Here is a 24,419-nt window from a genome sequence, read left to right as displayed (position 1 = left end):
CTGCATGTGTGCACAATGTAATTGATGGCATCGCAAACAGACTGGAAAACCACGTGCTTGGTAAAAAGCTAATTGCCTAATAGGTGCTTGTGGTGTGCAGATCCCCTCCCTCTTAAATATGTGTTCAGTGTCAGCCATGTGTCTTCTGTTCCCTGTGCAGCAGTGTTCATTTCACAGTCTGTAATGTAGTGGTCGAAAAATAGCTCGTTAGTCTCAAGGTTGTCACAATTGTGCAATGCGCACAAAGGTTAAAAAGTTATAGGCAGATACATTTTTATACATTTCTAAAAAGTCTCTATTGATTATACAACATGTAGTTATTCTCCAGAAATCTGGTTGGTCAACTGTACATTCGAAACGTGCTCAAATCAGCATAACAGCACACCCTGCTCTTCAATAGAAAATATTACTTTGCCGTCTCCATGGCAAATATATATAATTGGAATTGAATTTCATATAATATGCAATATAATTTAGTTTTTACTTGTGATAGGCCTATTAAATGTGACCCATTTGGCGAAATCGGGTCTTTCTTTGTCCTTTTTTGTCGCTGACAGCACCCTTACCGTAATACCACGGATAGTCGTGCACTTAAAATCCAAGCGCCGGCTCACTCGACCGCAGTCCAGTGAGTGGGTGACACGGCGATACTATCTTAAAAATATATGTGCCCATGGATTTCTTCTTTTTCAGCCTGTGGCCTACAGCCTATTTTCAGCCGTAGTTACAATAAGATTGAGCGAGCAAAAGCACTTTTGTGAATCTTCGTGTTGAATCTATTCAGTTTGAAAAACAATCTCGAGAAAGCTTTAAAGCAGACTTGAAATTGTCTCTGTTGCTAGGTCGTAACTAAGGGTTGGCCTACTTGCTGGAGAAGTAAACTCATTGACGTCATTAATTGGCACGACCGTGATACGGTCAGTGCCGAGGTCCTTAATTTAATTATCCACTTTCTCTTAATTAAAGAAAGCCCTAACTTCTCAATGATCTATCTTTCCTTCTCCTTCGTCTTCTTTTCCTTTTATTTCACAGTTTCCTGTTTATAGAAGTCTATGTGCCGTTTACAGGACAGCATGAGGGCAACACACAGGCACTGGAATGCAGTTACCATGAAACTTAGCATGTCTACAGCAGACACTCAGACTACAAGGACGTTTTTCTTTGGGGTGTAGACGTTGCCACATTAAGTTTTTAGCAGTATACCGATTCCAGATGAGGGAGAAGGTCCGGGAAGGGGTGAAGGGGGATCTCAGGACAGTTTACAGAAAGAGGGGAGGCAGGAGAGGAGAAAGGGAGGGGCTGTACGGCGTGAGAGAGATAACCAGATGCCTGATGAGGTTATACTCCGATCCGTCACAGCCCGCTTGCAGCTTTTTCGCCAGAACATTAGTTTGTTTTAACTAGCGGACGCTTGTGCTTTGTTCATTTCTGTATTTTTCTATGCCATATAAAATATTGAAAAAAAAAAAAAAAAAAACATCGGCAAAATGGTTGAGAAGTTGCTGCTTGGGTCTTTCTCTGTGTGAGCAATCTTATTAAAACAACCACATAAAACATACAAAAATGCATTTCATGTGTCTGAACGTGGGATTGTAAGATAGATAGATAGATAGATACTTTATTTATCCCTCAAAGGGAAATTTTAATAGTTGTCTTGGTAGTTGTATGTAGACTGCATGCACAATTTTGTGTTCATGAATATGTGTGCAAATACTTCTACACGTATTACAGTTGTGTTTTCTTGTACATGTGTATATCTGCAGCTGAGTGTGTGAATGTTACCACTCACCAAGCAGCAGGATCATACTCGGCCCATATCCTGACATACTCATCCAGATGGTGAGGTCCCAGTATGGATGAATCTCTAGTGAGGTACTCAAAGTTGTCCATGATGACGGCCACAAACAGATTCAGCATCTACACGTGTGGGCACATGAAAACACACACACACACACACACACACACACACACACACACACACACACACACACACACACACACACACACACACAATGGTAGGAAAGTTAAACTTCCCATCTGACAAATAGCCACTCACATAATTACGTAGTGAATTACTGATTCCTGTTTTTAGCCGGAACTAAAAGACAGCGAACAAATTGACAATAAAGATGGACGTTTCTGCTCAGATTAAATTCAAAACAAATTTTAAGTTTTCATCTGGAGTCTTGGCATTTGGAGCATCCTGCCGGAAGAGATTATGCTGACATAAACAGGGCTTTCTTTTTACAAAAACATTTTTAGATGCAGCTAATACAATCTTCTAAAAGCTGCATCTGCTGTATTGGCATGGTGTACAAAATACAATCTGTATATCAAATGTTTTATGCTTTTCGAGTGATACTGGATCAAAAGTATAGGGGCAGGGTGTGGAAGTATGTGCTCACCAAGAATGAACAGAAGAAAATGAAGGAGACAAAGTAGAGGTAGGCAAACTGGCTGCCACACTCCGGCTCTGGATTCCCTGCCAGTAAGTCGCATTCTTTACCTCCCAGGCACGACAGCATGATCTCGTGCCACGCCTCTCCCGTCGCGCTTCTGCAGACGCAAAAAGAGACTTCTTGATTTGTCAAGAACTTGAGGAAGTTTGTCAATCTCAAACATTTGTTCGGAGGACAAAAGGTGGACCCAGATATGCATGGAAATAAGCAAAAGTGTAATGTGTAGACTATATACAGAGACCTTCACACACACACAGACACATATAAGCACCTAAAGAGAAGCATCAGAGCCATAATGAAGGTCCTGAAGTTGTTGTGCTGGTTGATGGCACTCTCTCCTTCCTCTTCGATGGCAATATTCCCAAACAGCTGTCAAACACAGTCAAAACAGTTGACACTGAAAAACAGACTGTAATTGCTAATCTGTGAGTTTTTAGGCCGTCTTTGACACCAAATCACGCAGGGCTAAAGAGTTTGACTCTGAAACTTTACGACACACATGCCGTTGTCTCTATTTCCATAATCTTCCTCCTCCTCCTCCTCCTCCCATCATGCACCAAATCCTTATGACTATTATCATCATCATCCTCATTCTCCTTCTCTACCGTGTCCTCCTCATCATAATTATCCTATAAAACATATTTAATGCATCCCAAAAGCACTGTAGGTGGAGGCTCTCACCCACCTGCATTCCAATGATGGCGTAGATGAAAAACAGCATGGCAATGAGGAGGCAGACATAAGGCAGAGCCTGAGGAGAGACACATTCATCGTTTGGTATTAAGCTGGTACGAAGTGAGAAAAGTGCACTGCACACGATACAAAAGATTGCACCTACGTACGTGTACATTTTGAACATGTAAAGTCTACACATGTGAATGCATATGTGTGCGTTATGCTGTATAATTGGAAGTTAACCTTGAAGGACTGAACAAAGGTCCAGAGCAAGATGCGGATGGTTTCTCCCTGTCTCAGCAGCTTGATGAGACGAGCTGCCCTGAATAGCCTCAGGAAACTTAGGTTGATGAAATTATTCTACAGAACAGCCACAACATAACCAGAGAGGGAGAGATATATGGAGAAGATGATGATGGGAGAGTGAAAAAAAAAAAAAAAAGGGGAAATAACAGAGGAAGGTGAAAGAGAGGGGCGAGGGTTGGAATAAAAGGAAAGAAAAGTTAGTTGGACTGCAAAGTGTAAAAACTATTTTCCTCAGACAACCAAAACATACAAAAATTAGAGGAAAAACAGTCAAACTCAAGTAAATGGAGATTCAAACTCAATACAAACGAAAGAATCGGGAGCCAAACAAGTCAAAGCAAACCAAACTAAAATCAGCAAGGCTCCAACAAGCTTTTCATACCCAGTAAGGTCAACAAAACAGAACAATACAACACAGGGGAAAGGAAATCATCCAAATCTAACTAGTTGTATCTAATTGGGATATATCATTAGTAACTGTGGTAGGAGAGGTGAGTAGTTAGAGTGCAGGGACGTCAGGACATTTTCTTGGAAAGACAACCAAATGCACTAATTCTCTCAAGGCAAAATATGCAATTTTTCTTTTTTTTAAATGAAGCAAGCCCACAGCATGCAGATGTGAACTGTTACAAGGCAAAGCATCAAATCAGCTCATGCACCATCCGAAGGGATTGACTGTGACATACAGTAGTGCTGTCACAGCCAAGTAAGAACCTGGTTCAAGGACCAACGAAAGTCATTATATCTTTGGCTAACTTTAGGTTTCCATATGTTCAGTCTCATCGGCTTCATTATGTGGCTTACAAACTGCATTTAAGTTGAGACATCATTGTGGCAATTACAAGTGACTTTAATTTGATATTTTTTCATTTTTTCCACTTTTATTTATTTGAAAAATGAAACACAATATCGATTTATATGAAATCTAATTTTATAATATGTATATCATAATATATAATAAAGATTTTTTTTTTTTCAACTGTTCACAACAGTAAAGAACAAAAGACGGCAGTTTAGTGCTCGAAAGGAACTGGCAGCAGCACATGCAGGTTCCATTTACAATACGACATGTATTACAATGCTTTGAGTATGTGTGTGTGTGTGTGTGTGTGTGTGTGTGTGTGTGTGTGTGTGTGTGTGTTGTGAAAGTAAAGAGTTCCTGCCAAAGACATGCAACGGGCAGCATGCATCACTTGTTCTCTCTGCCACGGGCAAAGCTTTGGACTCACTCTGTCGTTACTGGAAACACTCTCCCAGTCACTGTCATATGTGTGTGTGTGTGTGTGTGTGTGTGTGTGTGTGTGTGTGTGTGTGTGTATTGTACAATGGCTAATCTCAATGGACAGATGTAGCAATCTATTTCAGTTTATAGAGTCCGATCCTTTACAAACTGTTAGTTTTCAGTAAAGGATACAAATACACTGTATATACTGTGTATATATACAGTGACTGACAGAGAGGCAACAAATAAAAATGTAGAGCTCACTCAGAGATGAGGTCTCTGAGTGATGGGAGTCAAGCACAGCATGCACATTTCACAGCCATTGGCCAGGATGCAGTTAAAAGAGATGCAGTAAAATAAGATCTCCAAAAAATTACAAACCATCTACATGTGGATGTTGCAGACATATGGTTTATAGCAGCAAATTTTTGGATTTTTGGTTGGTTCGAAGAACAACCACACAGATTGACCAAGCCGGTTGTCATGGGTGGACACAGAGGATTCATAGTGCATTTTGATTGGACGGAATCACAGCAAGTAGTAGTTGTTGGGGGGAAGGAGGGGGATGGGGCGAAGTAGATTACAGTAGGTCGTCGTTAAGTTTGTGGACGATTTAAAGAAAGCATGTAAAAAGATAAAAACAAAGAAAGAAATCAACGGTCATTACAGAGACATATTAGCACATCAGCTGGTGTCTGTCTGCAGATTTATACAATAATAGCAAGAATCAAGATGGCAGGGTATTTTTGTAAAAATGTAAATAAATATCCATCATTTTATGTCAATATAAAGATCAGCTCGTCGCAGAAATAATGACTAGAATTTGACTGGCGAATAAATTCAATTTAAGCCTCGAGAGGGCTTGAATCATTGGCGTCCCCCCACGCTTCCTCAGACAGAACTTTGAGGTCACAGGGATTCGTAACTTTGCTCTCGAATCTTGGTCGAGCATTTACTGTACAAATCTGACATTCTTGGGCATAACCTTTTGAATTGCTTTGAATCAAAGCTATCCAAGAGGTCGACACATCTCTTCAATACAGTTTATGTCTTCCATTCCTACCAAGTTCTACCTGAAATTCTGTATGACTTCAATCCTAAGGCAACAAGAGGCAACTTTTAAGGTGTGTTCAGACAGCATATTTTCACCCTCCATTATTCGCACAGGTTATTCACCCCAAACAGTCAATGTTACAATTGTTAAATGATAGCTCTGAGCTAGCTCATGAGTATGTCTCTCGTTTTTCCTCTCATCTTTCTACATTTATAAGATGATTCATAACGTCCCAAGACAGATGCTCATTTTTCTTTGCTACAGTTAAAATTTCTTCACCTCAGTTTGCAGCAGCCTGGGCAAATTCATATCTAATCACACCGATACATCAACGCATCTTTGCATTGACTTTGTATGCATCTGAAAATGTTCTATCTGAACACAACTTGAGAATTATTTCTAAATATGATATCTCTCCTGATATCTGCAGCAAAGAGACATTATATACGCACTCACACATACAGACCAGAGCAACACATCATCAGTTTATGCTGTCTCATTCTAGTGTTTCATGTTATCATATATATAGCTTTCAGCTTTCAGGTGATCTAAAACAACCTGCTATTGTTACCGTTATCTGAAATAATTGAATGTACGGGAATAAATGGAATGTGTTTTTATTTATGATGGGTGTGATTTTAGTGCAATTTGTAGCAACAATGTCACTCCGGACACAAAATATGATTCACTAATTCACCTCTATTTATGACGCTAAAGAAAGGGGGCACAACTTTTCTTTCTCAAATGTTTCATTTTCTTAGTCTAGCTCTTTGTGTAGTCTTATTTTTAAATGGGCCTTCAAGACTTCAGCTGCAGTTAATAACTAAAGTCTGATTCAACTTTAAAGCCCATTTGAGCCACCAGAGCTGCAACCTGATAACATGACTGACTAGTTGGCTGTTCGGAGAAGCTGTCAGCATGCTCCCTGCCTCGCTGTCAGTGGCTCAGTGCTGGCTAGCTGGATCCCACCAACTGGGACAATTATATAAGACTTTCAAGAGATGCTCATGCATGACTGAACAGCGCTAGACTGGAACTCATGCTCTCCCCTTACTCCTTGTCTTGTCTACTGTATGTTTTTTTAGACAGTGTGGCAGATGTGAAAGTCCACAGACGTATGCTGAAGCTCACCTCGCAAATACTTCAGTCAAACTTGCGCAACAAACATACATTGAGCAAACACTGATAGTTTAATGTCTAATCTGTGTGCATATAGTCTTGATTCCTCAGTACAGAGCATACACATCTTTACACCAACGCCTCAAATCCTGCTACTTACCCCAAGCTCTGTAACCAGGATGTCAGTAATGCTGCCCAGAACTGTCACACAGTCAAAAATATTCCAGGCATCTTTGAAATAATTCTGTGATTAGGACAAGAGAGAGGAGACAGAAGAGAAGGAGTACAAGAGAGAGAGAGAGAGAGAGGCAACACAGGGACAGAGAGGACAGGAGTATGAAGTGGAAAAAGGAAAAGTATGAGGTGACATACGGAGAGAGTGACACAGCAGAAGAACATGGATGTGGCAGGGAAGCAGACAAAGAGGACGTTAGAAAGGAATAGAGGAGATACATATTGACAGAGAAATGGGGCGATGCAAGTGGATGAAGTAAAGATAGACCCACATTGAAATAACAGAGAAAAGGGGATGGTAAGATTAAAGTAATATTAGAAGTAAAATGCACACAAGGTGGAAAGAGATTGAGAGGCAAAGAATGAGAAAATGAGAGAAAGAGAGAGAGAATGTGTGTCAGACAGAATGAGGAAGAAGAAAGTGGACAAAAAAAAAAAAAAAAAAAAAAAAAAAAGACATGTCAGTGTCCGACAGGAACAGGAAAGAAATTAGATGAGACAAATGGACCATCAGTGACGGCATGTTGGACGGATGCCAGCAGACAGGCTAAGGACAAATTGTACTGCATCAGAAGACTACAGCAGCCTTCAAACATCACATACTGTAGGTATATTGCTGTATCACACAAATCAATCCAACATAAAGTCACAGTGAATGTTTCCCATTTCAAAAACTTTCATAAAAGTATTGGATATCTAATTACCTCCATCCATATATCTGTTTAAATATATTTATCCACAAATGCATATAATTGTTAATTCTTTTAAAATGTTCTTTTTAAAAGTAGAGCGACTCAAAGAGAAAAGGCCGTGGGACACTCAGGACGAAATTCTAATGAGCGAGCTCTGTTATACTTTTGCTTTTCTACATATTGCCTGAAGCCAAACTGTGCATTAGACAAGTGGAGGGACACGGGAGGAGCCAGGGAGGCGGCTATTAAAATAAACCACCTTGAAACACACACACACACACACACACACACACACACACACACACACACACACACACACACACACACACACACACACACGTATGCACACTGACATATCTGGGAGTCGAGGTTAGTTGTATTTACAACAGGCACGTTGAGTGCACGTGTTTGTTTGAGCGCACTCAAGACTAAAATCTGATTCTGTTTAAACACCACCCTCTCTGTAATCTTTACGTCTCTTTTTACCGCCTGCATGTCATTCACTCTCTCTCTTCTAATTACTGGATTACCGCTCCCCCTCTATCCTCCCATCCAGGAACAATGTCCTCTGTCCATTTTGTCCTTGTCCACCTCCACTGTAGCTCCAATAACTGCGCACTTTACTGCCGACCTCTGTTAGTGTTTCTTTGCATCTTTGCTTTTTACCTAAAAAAAAAAAAAAAAATGCTAATTATTAGTCCTCCGCTGCCGTTTCCGACATTTTGGTGTCTTTCAGCACATTCAGTACCATGTGAAATTCTTACCAACAATAAAACTATTACAGGACAATTAAAATTAGGGCTGGGTATTGTTAAAACAAAGTTTTGATACTGTTACCAGTACCTTGATTTTGATACCGGTTCCTGAATGAAACATTTTCCTATACCAATTTTATGAGATCCATTTTTAATAAAAAGATAGTAACACTTGGTTTTCTTTTGTTGCTACAATTTAAAAGTGTCCCTTTAACACCTTGAATGCAGGCTATCGGTAGACGCAAACATTTGAATCCTAACCCTAAGTGCCACGCATGCAGGCAATCAGTAGAAACTAGCTGGCAGATGGTGCACAGAGAAGCCTCCAGTTACTGTGCCCAAAAATTTGTATGAAAAGGGCGATACCGGATAGTATCAAAGCAATTCAGTTGGTGCCATAAAAGAATTGAAGTTTGGCACCTTGTCTTAAATTCAATACGACAAGCCAAAAAAACTAAACATATAACAACTTTCCTGAGCTCTAAGATCAGGGTGGATGTCAAAGTGGAGTAGATCTGCAAAGAATTTTAGCTGCGGACATCACCAGTTGTTACAAAGAACCTTTTTTTTTTTTTTGCGTTCGAGTGAATCCCGGTTTTGATTTCTGCATTTTTGTCTCACGGGGGACATTTTTCATTGTGTCACGATTGTATCGCCTTGTCCGCAAGTCTCACCGCACGTCTTGGTAATCTCTGTACGTACGGCCTTGTGATAATATTAACAGCCGACTCTTATTGTGGCAATTTGACAAAGACGCAGTAGAGCGGTACACCCTCGCCACACACAAACCCACGCAAATGTACACTCACCAGTACTCCAAAGGCGATGATCTTGAGTACACACTCCATGGAGAAGAGGGAGGTAAACACTATGTTCAGGTTGCCTAACACAGCTTCATAGGTATCAGAAGCTCCGTCGTACTATAAACATAAACACACGCACACGCACACGCACACACACACACACACACGCACACACAGCCGGGGACAGAAAGGAGGGTGAGTGTAAAGACATATAAAGCGACAGATCAGCTCACTCAAACCAGAGTCCTTCAAATGTGAAACAGCACAAACAGCGTCAGTCTAACCAAAAGAGTGTAAAAACTGTATGTTTTTAACTGACGCAGGCAGCAAGAGCTAAAGGTACAAAGCTAGACAGATGTGAACCCCAGCACCTTAACGGTTGATAGTTCATGTTGTTTATGTTCCTGTTTGTATCACTGTTTTTGTGTTTGTAGCTCGTCGACTTTTACCTTCATCATCAGCACAACGGTGTTGAGCGCGATCATTGCCATGATGGTATACTCAAACGGCGGCGATACCACGAACTCCCACATTTTGTACTGAAAGCTCAGCTTGTTTTGAGGCATATGGCGAGTCAGAGGCCTGGCGTTGATGGCAAAGTCTATACAGGCTCTCTGTCGAAAACAAACAACGAATACAGTTTTTGTCGTTTCCATTTCTCGACCAAAACCTTTATCCCCAACTCCCCTTTACTTCCTCAATCCTTCCTCACCTCATTCTTTTCTAAACTGTAGTCCTCCATCATCTTGTCTCCTTGTTCTTGGAAGGTGATGATAATGAGAGCGACGAAGATGTTGACGAAGAAGAAGGGGAAGACCACGAAGTACACCACGTAAAAGATGGACATTTCCATCCTGTATCCTGGGCTCGGGCCCTGGTTCTCATAGGTCGCATCCACTGAATGTTTCAGCACCCTGAATGTTTCGGAGACAGGAACAGGAGGGCGTTACGGCTCGTCACAAACCACGTGTGCCGCATGTGACCGCACATCTTCACGTGTACTCACTGCGGCCACCCCTCTCCGGTTGAAACAGTGAAGAGGGTGAGGAGGGCCCAAGCCACATTGTCGTAGTGGAAATCGTACTTCTTCCACTCCCGCTTCTGCGCCTTCACTTCGTTATCACGTTCATACACCAGATACTCGCCTCTGGAATACACGTCATCAGCACAATGAGTGGAGAGTTGCCTCATGCATTTATATATTTGTGTGTTTCTGAGCAGACACTGAAAATGCAGAGGAAGCAGGAGAGACGCTTGAAGCATAAATCCTATCCTAATTATAACGTGTGAAGGGAGATGAAACCAAATATTATGCCGGCGACCAGAACATTTTCACAGCTCGTGGGAGAGTACAGTTGGTATTTCCTGACCTGCAATCGCGCTCAAACTCTTTGGATTCATCGGTGCAGTAAAAGAAACGGCCCTTGAAGAGCTGAACAGCCACCACAGCGAAGATGAACATGAAGAGTAAGTAGACGATCAAGATGTTGAGCACATTCTTCAGAGAGTTCACCACACAGTCAAACACAGCCTGGGGACACAGGGGGATGTTGGTTACAGGATGAAAAAACAAACAAGCATTGGATTTAAATGATTTTGACTGTGTGTATTTTGGTCTGGAACTGTGGCGGCAAATTAAGGGGGGGGGGGGGGGGGGGGGTAAGATTTGAACAATTTTCTGGTGGCAGTCAACATATCTTTCATAAGTTTACCCTACTCTGAGGTGAAAGTTTTTCTGCGTGAACCTACCTTGAGTTTGGGAAGACGTTTAATAGTCTTCAGAGGTCGTAGCACTCTCAGGACCCTCAGAGACTTGATGGTGCTGATGTCTTTTCCCTTACTGCTCCCCCTACATACACACACATTCACACAGACATACCAAACCAAGAAACAGATACAAACGCGCACACACAACACACACACACACACACACACACAAACACACACACACACGCACACACACACACAAATGAAAAGAGTCAGCAGGTTTTAGGTTATACAGTGCGACAACCTTAGTCCCCTGGAATCCAAAATGGCAGCGGGCAGCCCATTTCTCGACGGCATTTGTGTCCGAGTTAACTCAAAATGAGTAACTGCGTCTGGGGTTTAATACATAGCAACACATGCAGCATTGCTATCATATTACGTCCGCTTCAGCCTCGTTTTTTTTTTTAAGTGTGGGGTTAGCATTGTAGCTACATGCCAGTAGTAGTGGTGGTGTTTCACGACCACAGTACATGCTATGGGAACAGCTGATATCATTCCTGTCCGAATGCTATCTGGGAGCTCCACTCGTTTTGACACTTTGCGATGTGTTTCGAGGCTTCACGAAGACGGCTGAAGCCTCAGCTCGCACATGCCCAGCTCATGGTGAAATATATTCATGCTGCATTGAAACCTTGCTTTTCCATGCTGCAGCATTTTTTTGGTTTTTTTTTTCATTTAAGCAGCACCTTTGAGTGACGGAGAACTCTATTCTATATCGAGACATTTACAGAGAGAGTTTAGTCGTGATCTCAGCAAGACATAAATAAACCAATATTTTCTGTTAAGAGCGAACTAACAAATGTAAAGTGAAGTGCCCTCCTGCTCCCAACTGTAAACAGTTACCGGGTTAAAAAAAATAAATATAACGCCTTAAAATTCAAACACGAGTCGTAATTTGGGAGCGTCACTGTCTTCAAAAGCAGTAGAAAAGGAATTAAATAAACAGCCAAACTCTCTCTTTTGATGACTCAGTTCATTTCTATAAGCTCTAAAGTACAAGTAGGATCAGCTGGTTTTACATCATTGTTCAAACGGCATGGAATCTTGTCTTATAGGGCTGTTTGCCAAGACAAAGATATTTTAGCGAGCATCTCTTGATGAAATGCTGAGCCAAACCTCTGTTTTATCAGCACTTTAGCTTTCTAGGTACAGGTGTGAGGGAAAAAGCAAAACCTGCTCTTTTGTCAAAGGTATAAACTTACAAATTTAAGAACTAAAAACAAGCCAACTACTTGATAAACTGACTATGCACTAAGTACATGTCCAAAGAAGAAAAAGCATTACAGGAGTTAGCTGATGCTAAAAAAAAAAAAAAAAAAGTTGCTCTGTAAAAAGTAAAATCATAAGGTCTGTCTATTAAATAATTGTCCAACTTCTCAGCATGATGTAAAACTAAACTTTATAGTAGTTTCATTGCCCTAATTTATCAAATGCCTCACTTATTCAGTGTAAAGATCAAGATGAAGTGATTAAGTTCAAAGGTCATTGAAAGTGGTCCTTCGGGGAGACGGCAGCTGTGTGTATAGCTGCCTGTGTCTTACAGCTGTTCCACCAGATGGTAGACTGCTGGTGGTTGTGTGCATGTGTGTGATTTTGTGTGTGCAAGTCTTTACTTGTGTGTATGGGAGTGTGTGCTGGTGTGCAAGTGTGAAGAACTCCTAGTTTCTAAACATTTTTTTCTCTTTTTGCTGTAGCTGTGTGCCTTTGTTTGGTCAAATTTACAGCAGTCTTTGGACCTAGTTTCTGTCCACATTTATTTCAATATTTTTGTGTGATGCAATACGCTCAAAATGTCACTTTGCATCTGTGTGATTGAGATAATATGGAGGTTTAGTTTTGTTTTGAGTCGTTTGAGGAGTTGTTCCATGGTGAACAATGGAAAAAGGGAAGAACAGAAGTACACATTTCTGCTGCGATGTGGGATGGTTGACAAGGAAAGAGATGTATAGTCAGAAAAACAGAGAGTGCAGAGGGAGAAAATGAGGAGGAAAAAGAAAGAGAACTTTACCCGCCGCCGCTGCTGTTGGTCCAAACGAAGAGATGAGTAAAGGGTGAGAGACAGCAAGACAAAGGGAGAGGAGACAAAAAAAAGACACCAGGTGGGTGAAGGAAACAGAATGGAACACAAAAAAAAAGGAGGAATTTCGAGGAAAAACATCCATGAGAGACAGGGAGAAAGAGAGAACACAAAGCCTCCTTTTTGTTAGATCAACGCTCCCACCTTCACACTACTGTCACTAAATCAAACATACACATGCACCTAAACAGGCACAGTTTAGAAACCAAACTACTGCCCTCATCATTGACACCATGTTGGTGATGGGTCTATTGGCCACATGTTATCATTTCAGTTGTTAAATACCACTGCATTTTGCAGTGGTAAATCCACTTTTAACACTCCTTTTGAAAAGCATTGATTCACATTAAGGTGAAACCCGAGTCATAATTAAATGCTTAAACCACTCTTAATGAGGACCAACATGCCCGCCCATAAACTCGTTTTACACAGATAATGCCTAAAGAACAAACACTGCCTGCGGTAAAAAAAAAAAGAAAAAAAAAAGAAGCTTTTCACAGTATGCAGGTATGTATCCCTTTAGGCTAAACAGATTCGATAAGTCATCATCTCTGCCTAGGAAGCCTGTCTGAACATGAATCTAGGTCTGACTGCTGAAATATGCAGGACAGCGGCAAAAGTGGTCCAAGACACAGCAGCCCTCAGACCAGACTAATTGGATTAAAGGAGCGATAAACATCTCCAATGAGACTACTGATCCTTTCTGGAGTGCTGTTTGATTCCCACCAATTGAATTAAGGCGGCACTATCTGGATGTGTATGAGTCTGTTCTGATCTCCCCTTCGACCATTTGTGTCGTTAACCCCTACCTGTAGTTAAATCAGACCTTGTTGGCCAGATTAGTTATTATTGGTTGTTAAACATTTCCATATTTCCACATCTGTTTCAAAAATTGTATGACTGCATACACCTTAGTTCATACTGAACATTTCTGCAGGAAGTAGAGTTACTGAGAAAAGAAATGCACATAAAACTGAAGACAGACGTGCGGACAGATGTATATAGTATACACACACAGAAACACAGATTTAAGTGAAATAAGGAGGAAAAGTGTTAGGGAAACACACAACACGCATATAAAGATGATTCAGAAAGAATAACTGGGGTAAAATCCAGTCTTATAAATGGAGCACCGCCACTAGAACCCTGGAGCACCTGCCTTGTTGATGATTTCTTAATTCAGCTGCAGGCATACAATGCACTACAGAACAAAGAAGTAACAGGTGTTTGGTTTTCTGCTATTTCTTAATTCAAAAATGTGTGCTCATATCGCCACAGATAAGCTGCAAAAACCGAGAGATTGTGTGGAAATTACTGTCAAACAGAGTTTGACTGCAGAGCCGTTTTAAATGGCTGACAACATTTGTGATAAACAGTTACTTTTGTCTCCTCTTCCGAGGTGACATTTTTCATTAACGTTACAGAATTATTCTCCACCACAAACTCAGTGACAGAGTCACCAACTGATCCATTGACAGTGGTCTTAATGTACCTACATCTCATCCAGCAGTACAAAACAAAATAAATGAAAAGAGAGGCTGTGGTTCCAACCACAAAAGGCGTCCTTAAGATGGTGGGATCTTGTCTTCCTCATTTTCAGGGAAAGAATTTTGAAAGAACTCTTTTGTAAGGACTTTTCTGAGGCCAGAAGGAGGAAGAAGAAGTAAGGGAGATTTTGGGTGTCACTACGAATGAAGAAAGGAGAGAAGGAGTGGTTAAAAAGGAAGAAAGAAGGGGAGACTTCTTTGGCTATTTTAACAACTGTGTGCTTTACTACTGAGTGATCAAGACCTCCAGGACTCCAGGCCAATGGAAAAACTGTTCAAGAGAGTTCTGGAAAGACATTAGAGGATACCATGCTGGGAAAATGCACTGGTGTGGTTTGTTTATTGCTAAAAACCATCAAGATTTAATGAATCCCAATTGAAGTTTTTCAAATCAATTGTGCACAATGAATTTACTTAATTATATTTCTTAGCAATTTCCATTTACATGGATTGAACACCTTACACGTGTATGGGGACAGACTCGTCATTGAGTCTTTGAAAATGTGTTTTAGTATAATTTCAATTCACTTCCGCTGAAATGTAGCCCAGTTCTGCCAGACTATTGGTCACAGCTTCAGTTCACTGTGATTACAGTCCGGAAACCTTTTTGCAATAACGTTTGCACAGCCACTTTAAGGGTTGAGCAAATAAGCGACCGGTGTTGTGGCTGTGTGCGATGTCTAAATTTGTAGCAGTAGTAGGGTTTTGGAAGATATGGTGGTCAATGCCAATTGGTCAAAGCCTGCTCCAATAGTTTCCCAATTAACTCGAGGGCTACACCAAGTAGGATGCAACGACTGGAATTTGGGTCTGGTATCACCAAGCTAACTGAAATGAGTAATATAGTTGAGAATTACTGAAAAATGTGACGTGTCATCAAGTATCTAGGAAACAGTTGCTAATTTATCATCATTGTGACTAAATTTCTCGGACTATATTCAAATAAAATCCAATACAACAGCCCTGCAATGAATCCTCTTTTTTTTGAAAGTGTATAATGTTCAAAGAGGTGTCGTCTATTTGACAACTCTGTCCAACTGTATACAAGTTTTAAAGGATGCAGATCGTGTGTATTAGGCTGAAATACATAGAAAAGGATGTCTTTAGAAATAGGATTTATAGCAGAGCCACTATATTGGGATGCATTTGATCACATAGGTGTTCAGATACCCAGAAGCACAAACAGATAACTGGGGAATGAAGCAACCCCCATCCTATATCAATTAACCAACACAAGAAGAGGCTTCATGTCATACAACATGAATGGTGAAGGGAGAAAGTACAGCGGTCTAAAATCACCAAACACACTGTGCTTACAGTCATGGTGATTCACTGAGAGCAGACAATTGACTTTTACTGTATTCCACCCTGCATGAGCAGTGTATTACTGTCATAAAGCAACACAGACAACAATTAAACTTTTTTTTTTTTTTTTTTATTTGATTTTATTCACTTTATTAATCCCCGAGGGGAAATTTCATGGCTTTGGACTCTATTTGTAGCAACCTGCTGAACTTTTAGGGCCTAGATGATAACACAAGACCGAAGCTATGCACAAATCGTAACTAAACGTCTTACTTCATGGGTCAACAGGCTCGTGTCTTACAATTTTACTCTGACCGTCAATGCCAATGACTGTTTACATTTACAGCGAGCTGAAGTTGTGCATACGCTCATCACAAGGTGGATTTGCTTTTGGGTAAATTACAAATGTTCACTTACTTGCACAGTAAACACGTTGCGGGACCGACATCACTAGTGAATCCTTTATTAGTGACCTCCCTTCCCAACCGAAGTGGAGGCGCCGTGGAAGGATGCAAAAAAAAAAAAAAAAAAAAAAAAAAGGGGGTGATGGGCGAGGAGGCATCCGGGCTTGGCTGGCAGCTAGCCCCTGCGGGCCGGCTGTCTCGGCCATTGTCCTCGCACATGTGCACTCCTGTAGACGGCAAGGTGGATCACATGCGTCTTTGGGGTCTGCCCAGCGGGACATGAGAGAATGCGGTGTTTGTGTGTGTGTGTTCACTGAACCGTGGCTAGACGACAACATCCCGGACTCCGCCGTTGGTCTTGACCGGCTCACATTGCCACCGGGCGGACAGAGCCTCAGTTACGGCGGGGAGGGACTCGCGGTGGCGGATCGAGTCTGTATCTACGTTAACGACGCTCGGTGTCGGGATGCTGCGGTTGTTTGCAGACACTGCTCACCGCTGGCGGAGATGTTCATAACCCACCTGCCGAGGGAGTTCGCAGCAGGTGTAGTGCCCTCCCTCCACCAACACCAACACCAAGGACAGGAATGAGGAACAGCTCCAACCGCAAGACCCTGCAGCGCTTCTGATTGAGGAACAGCTTCGCCATGAGGCTGACGGGATGCTGGGCTCTCTCTCCCCTCTCTCCCTCTTGCCCCATGAAATATTTTGCACTGTGGACCCATATTTACACCACGTTGTCTGTTTTATTGTTGTTGTTGTTGCATATTTTTTCTTTTTATTTGCACACAGTGGGACTGTGAGAAACGGGTTTTCGATCCATCTCAATGTCTGTATGTCATATAGTGGATTGACATTAAATACGTCGAAGTTGAAGTTAAAAACAAAATCCAATGCTAGTCGAAATTCTTGCTCTCCATGTGAGCATGCTTCTTGTGTATGCCACATCTACCACCTTTCTCCACTCATGCGTAATTTACACACCGCAGCCTCAAAAACAAGAATATTTGTGGGGCTTATTTGCATTACTGTTTCCTGGAAATACATGTTTATAGTCATCACATTGAATCCAGCACTGCCTCATATTTCTACAGATGACCTGTGTGAGAATTTGTGTAGAGGTTATACAGCATTACCATTTTGAACTTGTATTGTATGCTTTTAGAATATACTAATATCACGTTGCATGACATTTCATGTAGCTTGCAGTCCTGAAGGTCTAGTTTACTTCATATTCTCCCCAACCATGCAAAAGAAAAATCCAAGTTTCGTACCCAGCACAGTACTCACAGCCTAATCCTGAATGTAACTCAGTTATGCAAATAGAACTGCATTTAATCCTGGCAGCCATGCAGATTAAGTAGAGTTTAAGGTACCTGCTTTGTCGTGGTGAGGGTTGTGGAGATTTTTGGAAGTGAGCCCGGCATGACCAGGCCTGGCTTTGCATGGGACTTTAACTCTAGAACGCCCTGGGCACTAAAGGGTTACAGGTGCAAAGGTCGGTCCTCACCTCTCACTCAGGGAAATAGAGGTGGATAGGAAGAGGAAGCTGGGGTACTATTTCCGTAACATGTCGGGGTGTAAGCAGTAGGTGGAGGGGCTTAGAATGAGTTGGGGCAGAGAAATGGAAGGACTGCAGGAGCAAAGGTGAAGATGACAGAGAAGATGTAAGGAAATGGCCAAAATTAGAGGATTGGCCATTTGTACCGGAAGCTCAGGTAAGAAAAAGTTGAATGGAGGACTGAGGGGGACAAGAGAATGGAAAACTACGGCGAGAGAGACAGAAAATGTCGGAGAGAGAGAGAATGAGAGAACAGAGAGTGGGGGAGAGAGGCGAGGCCAAAAATGCGCTATGAGTGAGTATTGAATAACGGGAGGCTGAACTCCAAGGTACCAGTGAGGCAGCAGACAGCCAGGAGAAGAGAGAAGAGAGGAGAGGACATGGGGAGGCAGGAGGGAGACTTACGTGAAGGCGAAGGCCACCAGAGCACCACTAACCACTATAAAGTCAAGGATGTTCCACAAGTCCCGGAAATAAGAGCCCTGGTGCAAGACCAACCCCAGATCCACCATCTGGAAGAGAGACAGAAAACATGTATGAGGCACACAATTTGGTCTTGGTGTGCTATAAATGTCATAAGTGTCAGGGCTTTAGACTGCAACAAAAATTGTCTTATTTCTGACCTTTCTTTAAAGTGAGTAAGTTAAAAATTTAACATGGTTGCTTTTGTGAGAGTAAATGATGAGAAGCAGCGAGACACACAGCACATGTGGGATGTATGTTCTGAAAGTCGAGGACACAAACAATCCATTAATCTGTTACTGTCTTCTAAAAATGAAGTGGTCTACAGCAGATTATTTTAAATACAATATTAAGAGGGAGGGGAAGAGGCTAGTGATTAGGGAGAGGAAACGATAGCGAACACAATTGTAGACAATGTGGCCTGTACATTGCAGCCAAACTGTTATCGAGTCAAAACAGTTGAAGTTGCACGACGGCAATAAGAAACACAAAATCTGCAGGGACCAATACATGACCTGAAAAACTGCCCCCCTCTTGACTTCTTTTCTTCTGGTAGAAGACGGCTTATAATGTCAGCCACGGCTCGTAGCAGATTCAAATATTTAGAAAATATCAAGTTTTGAGTCACTGTCAATTTTAACATTGATGCAAAACTAGGGAATGAAAATAAAGATAACAATTCATTAGCATGCAAGGTCACTGATTCATACAATGCAGTACCAAAAGAAAGCAGGTGGCACCAACTGACGTGCTGGTGCGAGTTGTGAGACCAACTGTGAAAGTATGTAGCACCGGTGCCACCAGTGGAAAAGTTAGTCTTCCGCCCGTGTCCATTTCAGAGGAAAATGTCCAGTCTTGATTTGGCACACTGCCTTACCTTTATCAGCATCTCAAACGTGAACACTCCTGTGAAGACGTAGTCAAAATAGCGTAGAACCTGCACAAAGAAAAAGATGGACTAATTTGCTGCTGCATCCAGCTACTGGTAACATTAGAAGTAAATGAAAATACTGTACTATGAATTTATTGCATATTTAATATGGCTGTTTTATTACTGGTGGAGGCAGTACTTCAAAAACATACTGTAACTGTTTATAACACCTATATAAAAAAAAAAAAAAACATGCTATACAGAAGGAATCTATGAGTTTGTCTCACTGTGGATGAGTTTGAAAAATGTGAAAATCCTGAAAAATATAACAATTTCTTTGAATTATGTTCTGACAATCAAAATAATGGTAAGAGATTTGACTTATATATGCGTGACTTATATGTTTTATGTGATACTGTGGCCATTGGTCCACCCCATCACATGTAAGACAAAAACAGCCAGCATATACAAAATCATTAGACATCATTCACACAAAAACATTGATACGTGAACATGTATGGACTTTCTTACATTATTTCGAGGGGATTCAGGCCAGACAGGATCTTCAGCAGCCAGGGCAATACTGCTCATGGCAATGACCAGCAGGATGCACATCTCAAAATAACGCAAGGTGCAGATGTAGTGGCATGCCCGTCGAAACCTAGGAAAACAAACTCATTTGGTTGTCTCTTCCATTAGGGCTGTGCATACCATTAGATCTAATTTGTGAGTATAATTAGAGCTGTAGTGGAGGCTAAACACATATAAACAAAAATGTACACACCCCAGAATTGCTGAAATAGTGTTTACACAACCCTCCCTCAGCGTATATGGAGACTTTACACCTGTTAATGCGCTAAGAGGCTTGCTCTCTCAATCTCTTCTACAAGCACGACATCCCTTTAACAGATTATCACAGTGACCGCCAACACACGATCTTGCATGGAAACCACATACAGTTGATTTAGTTTTAATTGAGATTGTATTTATTAAACGGAGACCGATCCTTCCAACAGCTGAGGGAAAGCAAGGTTTACCCGCCCCTTTCTTTACCACTATAGCCCTAACTTCGAGTGCGTGCAAGGGTTTGTGTGTGTGTACAAATGCTGTAGTTGACACTTTAGTCAGTTCATGTATTTTCAGTGCCAGATTTAGCTCTGAATCTAAAGATAAACACAATTTAAATGTTGAGTAAATGCCTCAAGTATGTATTTTGTGTATGCATTGTGTTTCCATCTATGTGGGTTCATGTAGTTTCGGTCAGTGTGTGTGCATGTTCCACTTACGGGTTGGTGGTGGACAGGATGAACATGGAGCTAAATGGAGGCATGGGCTTTGGTCCTCCTTCGCCTCGCTTCTCATCATCATCATCATCCTTATCTTCTTTTGCTGGCAGAGGCTCCGTGTTGGCATTCTTATTAACTGGATCACGAGGGGAGAAAAAACATGGGGTACGATGAAAGGTTGAAAATGAAAGCTAGTTTTTTAAGAAAATAGTCAAAGTACACACATTTATTCATCTCTTACCTTGCAGTATGGCATTGGTGGATGGAAAAATAGGCATATCTACAGCTGTGTAGTCAGGGTGGGGTAGCCTGATCACACTGTTGGCACGGTGATGTCCGATGTTACCATAGCTATCTAACGCAACCAAACTTCCGTGAGTGCCACTGTTGGTAAGATGGAGGGCCGATCCAAAGCCTGGTGCTACATTGTGATTGGCAATTGGATTCGAGCGACCATCGCTGGGTGGAGTAGAGCCGGAAACCAGTTTGGTATTCATGAGGTTGTCCATATCCTCGCTGTATTGGCTATTCTGCCTGGAGAGGGTCTTCTGGATAGGCCGTGTGGTAGAGAGGTTGGGAACACTGCAATCCCTAGAAAGAGGTAAGAGATAAGAAATGATATACAAATAAAAGTGTGGCAAAAGTACAGACAAAGTGGGCAGAGACAAATAGTGTAAACTTTTTGAATCAGAGGACAAGTGCATCATTTCTACAGCCATGTGCAATGGACATACTTCCTTCTGCGTTGGCACATCCTCTTCCCCTCGCCGTCTGTTTGATTGCCATGGCGATTTCTTCTTGGCCTCCTCTCACTGCCCTCGCCAGCTCCTTCGTGCTCTCCTCCTTCTCCACCTCCGTCCACCCCTTTGCTCTTATGCCTCCCTGGTTTTCCAGGTCCTCCACCACCACCCTCGCCATCTTCTGTGTTCTTTCGATGTGACCTGGGCCTCCTGTGTTCTGACTGTCCCCCCCCTCGACTGCCGCTCCGGGTATGGTGATGACGCCGGGCCGGCCTCTCCTCCGAGCCCGGCCCAGGAATCACTGTGGCGTCCAATCGGACATGAGAGGTGTGGTGGTGCTCGCCTTTACGGCTTCGCCTACTCTCTGTGGACTCACCCCGTTCCAACGGAGGCCTGGGCGGGGCGGAACCTCCTCCACCACCCCCTCCTACTTGGCCGTGGTGCTCATGGAGGCCTGTTTGCCTGTTGAGCTCATCAGCAGGATGGTGCTGGCTGACACAGAGGTCTAAATTGTTGGCAGTGGTCTTGTTGGTGTTGTTGTTGCGGTTCTCATGGGGGTCAACCACTAAGGGCCGATCAAGATGGGTCTTCATGTCCGGGCGGATTTGACGTGAGTAGTTCACCTGCGAGAAGAGGAGAGGACAGAGAGCATAGAGGGAAGGATTGACGATACAGAGGAGAGTTTTACTCCTTAGCAAGACCAAAAGTGGGAAAATTTCACATGGCAGCATGAATAAAAAAACAGGTGGACAACATGTTAACATCATCATCATCATCACTGCCGTAACTTGTGTACACTGATAGCACAAGTCTAGAGGCCCTCGTTTGTCTTGTCCTTTACATTGTTCTGCTCCTCCCTCCCTGTCCTTGCCTTCCAGTGCTCGTCAGGGTCCAGCTCGTTATAGAGGGCCTCGCGGCTGGATGCTAGAGTCTGCTTCCTCAGTTCCTTGGTGCGCTGTTCCCACACTGAGTTATTAATCCCCTTGTTGTTGTTCTTCTGCTGCTCCTTACTGCAAAAAGGAAGCATGGCGGAGAGGGAGAGGAGGATTGGCGGCGTTAAGACCTGATTTAAGACTTGATGCGGTGCAAATGTACACATAAAGACACGAGTATGATGACATGAAAACCAACACCAAAACTATAAGTACATAAAATAGCCAGGACATAAAGACACACTGAGGGGCCACAGACATATAAAGGGTCATTTGGCTGGACCTATAAGAACAAAGCTCTGGGTGTCAACACGGCTTACCAAAGCGCAAGACAGGACAGCCCTGCTTTGGTAAACCATGTGGGGACACAACATGGAGGATAACACTGAGGCAAGGTCAAAATGTGTTATAATAATGTATAATTGACCAACCAAGCTAAAGAATGCACAATTTAATGAACAAAAAAAAAAAAAGAAGGAAAATGGCCCCCCAAAATTCCCATTGAGCTGAATCAAATAGATTGAACTGTTCAGAGAAGTCATTTTACTAACTTGATACAGAAAAATCAGTGACCACCTCCTTCTTTACCCTCCAAAACTTCTACTACTAATCATCGTGAACTCCCTTTTCTCTGAGGGCCAACAGTCAACCACAGTAAAGCAACAGCCGTACTGCGAGGTGCAGGCAACAGAAAAAAATACTCTTCAAAATAAGCCAACACAAAGAACAGCTAAAGAAAGCCAGGTATGTAATTCATAAAAATAAAAGGTAAGAACAAAGGTGACGAGGAAAGGAAGGTGTTCTAAAACACCAAAGAAAGCAAGGAATGATTGTAAAGTCAATAAACAGAAGGGACTCAGAAATGAATAAACAAATAAATAAATACCAGTCCAGAAAGGGGTCGGTAGCGTTGTGACACTCACTGTGTACTTTGTTGCTGAGGAGGGAAACAGCTGGTGAGTGAGATGGCACGAAAGAACAGAAGGAGGGTTTCATTCCAAAATGGGCTCTCCATCCACGTTATTTAAAAAGAAGTTAGCCTACTCTGAAAAACATCCCGATTCAAATATAAAGTGATGTGAAAATCTAATCATGAGAATAAGTAAACTTTATTCCTGAAATGCAAAAAGTGAAAAAAAATCTCAGAAATGTGTTTTTTGCCAAAAAGATTCAGCCTTTTGGAATGCAACCCGACACACACACACACACACACACACACACACACACACACACACACACACACACACACACACACACACACACACACACACACACACACACACACAACACACGCACCCAAACAGACATCCACACACACAATCCACAAACCTCCGCAGTTTACTCCAACTGTTTAAACAATGTCATGTTTTACTTTGCTATAGAGCACCTTAACCGTTTAGGAAACGTTAAAGGGAGAAGCTAGTTTAGCATAGCAGGTTGTGCTTGAGTTGTAGTGACTGAAAGCACAGTTGTGAGACTCCTACCAGCTTTTTAGACTGAAAATAGCAAAGTAATTCAAAACCAGTTTACTAAATTGTCCCTGTATTCCTGCCCTCTGTTCGAATGGCATGGGCGCTTAAGGGGGACTGGTTTTATTTGGAGAGTACTTGTCAGACTTCATGTAGCCTTACAACAGTTTTCCCTGGGTTTTGTTTAGCTTTAATGACAGCCTCCTTCCTCATTCCACAGTACCATAGAATATCTTCTTAAGAGATTTTCCATGCGCTGCTGATATCCCTTGGTTTTAAATCCCTGCTTGGAAAAAACATTACTGGAATTTCAATGTTTTTCCATTTTTATCCTACAGAAATTAGGATTTGGATTTACACTGATACAATGGAGTGTCGTGCTCACAGCAGCCCTGTATTGCTGAGAGCTGAACTCAACTTTAAACCAAGACTCTACTATCAACTCTACCCTGGTCTCTTAGGTTTTACAAAAGGTTGAAACAACATGTAAATACATCTGTAATATACATACATTTTGTGTGGCCAGTTTTCTGTGGAGGTGTTCAGGCTTAGTAACGCTTTACTAAGTCAGTGACAGGACTTCAGTACACAATGTTTCAGTACACAAGTGGAGCTTCCCTCACTAAACCAACACACACTCAACATTTCTCTTTCTCGCACACACAAACATATACACATG

The 24,419-nt window shown here is 42.0% G+C and overlaps 1 protein-coding gene across 1 annotated transcript in view; it reads right to left on the bottom strand.

The window, feature by feature from the left end:
* Positions 1-24,419, bottom strand: part of cacna1aa (calcium channel, voltage-dependent, P/Q type, alpha 1A subunit, a) — a 66,197-nt gene that overhangs the window by 22,151 nt on the left and 19,627 nt on the right. The window contains 20 exon segments of the mRNA XM_069149307.1: positions 1,790-1,917; positions 2,406-2,556; positions 2,731-2,828; positions 3,145-3,210; positions 3,378-3,494; positions 6,996-7,079; positions 9,326-9,436; positions 9,769-9,933; positions 10,032-10,233; positions 10,326-10,466; positions 10,690-10,850; positions 11,069-11,168; positions 18,386-18,492; positions 19,320-19,379; positions 19,845-19,974; positions 20,600-20,735; positions 20,841-21,190; positions 21,334-21,962; positions 22,211-22,349; positions 23,158-23,208. Coding sequence (XP_069005408.1) covers positions 1,790-1,917; positions 2,406-2,556; positions 2,731-2,828; positions 3,145-3,210; positions 3,378-3,494; positions 6,996-7,079; positions 9,326-9,436; positions 9,769-9,933; positions 10,032-10,233; positions 10,326-10,466; positions 10,690-10,850; positions 11,069-11,168; positions 18,386-18,492; positions 19,320-19,379; positions 19,845-19,974; positions 20,600-20,735; positions 20,841-21,190; positions 21,334-21,962; positions 22,211-22,349; positions 23,158-23,208 — 3,126 coding nt within the window.

Source organism: Embiotoca jacksoni, unplaced genomic scaffold (genome assembly GCF_022577435.1).
Source record: "Embiotoca jacksoni isolate LCO1_2020_lvr unplaced genomic scaffold, fEmbJac1.0.p SCAF_15, whole genome shotgun sequence".
Lineage (NCBI taxonomy): Eukaryota > Metazoa > Chordata > Actinopteri > Embiotocidae > Embiotoca > Embiotoca jacksoni.
The sequence above is the reverse complement of the archived record's forward strand: the minus strand, read 5'-3'. Positions and strand labels throughout refer to the sequence as shown.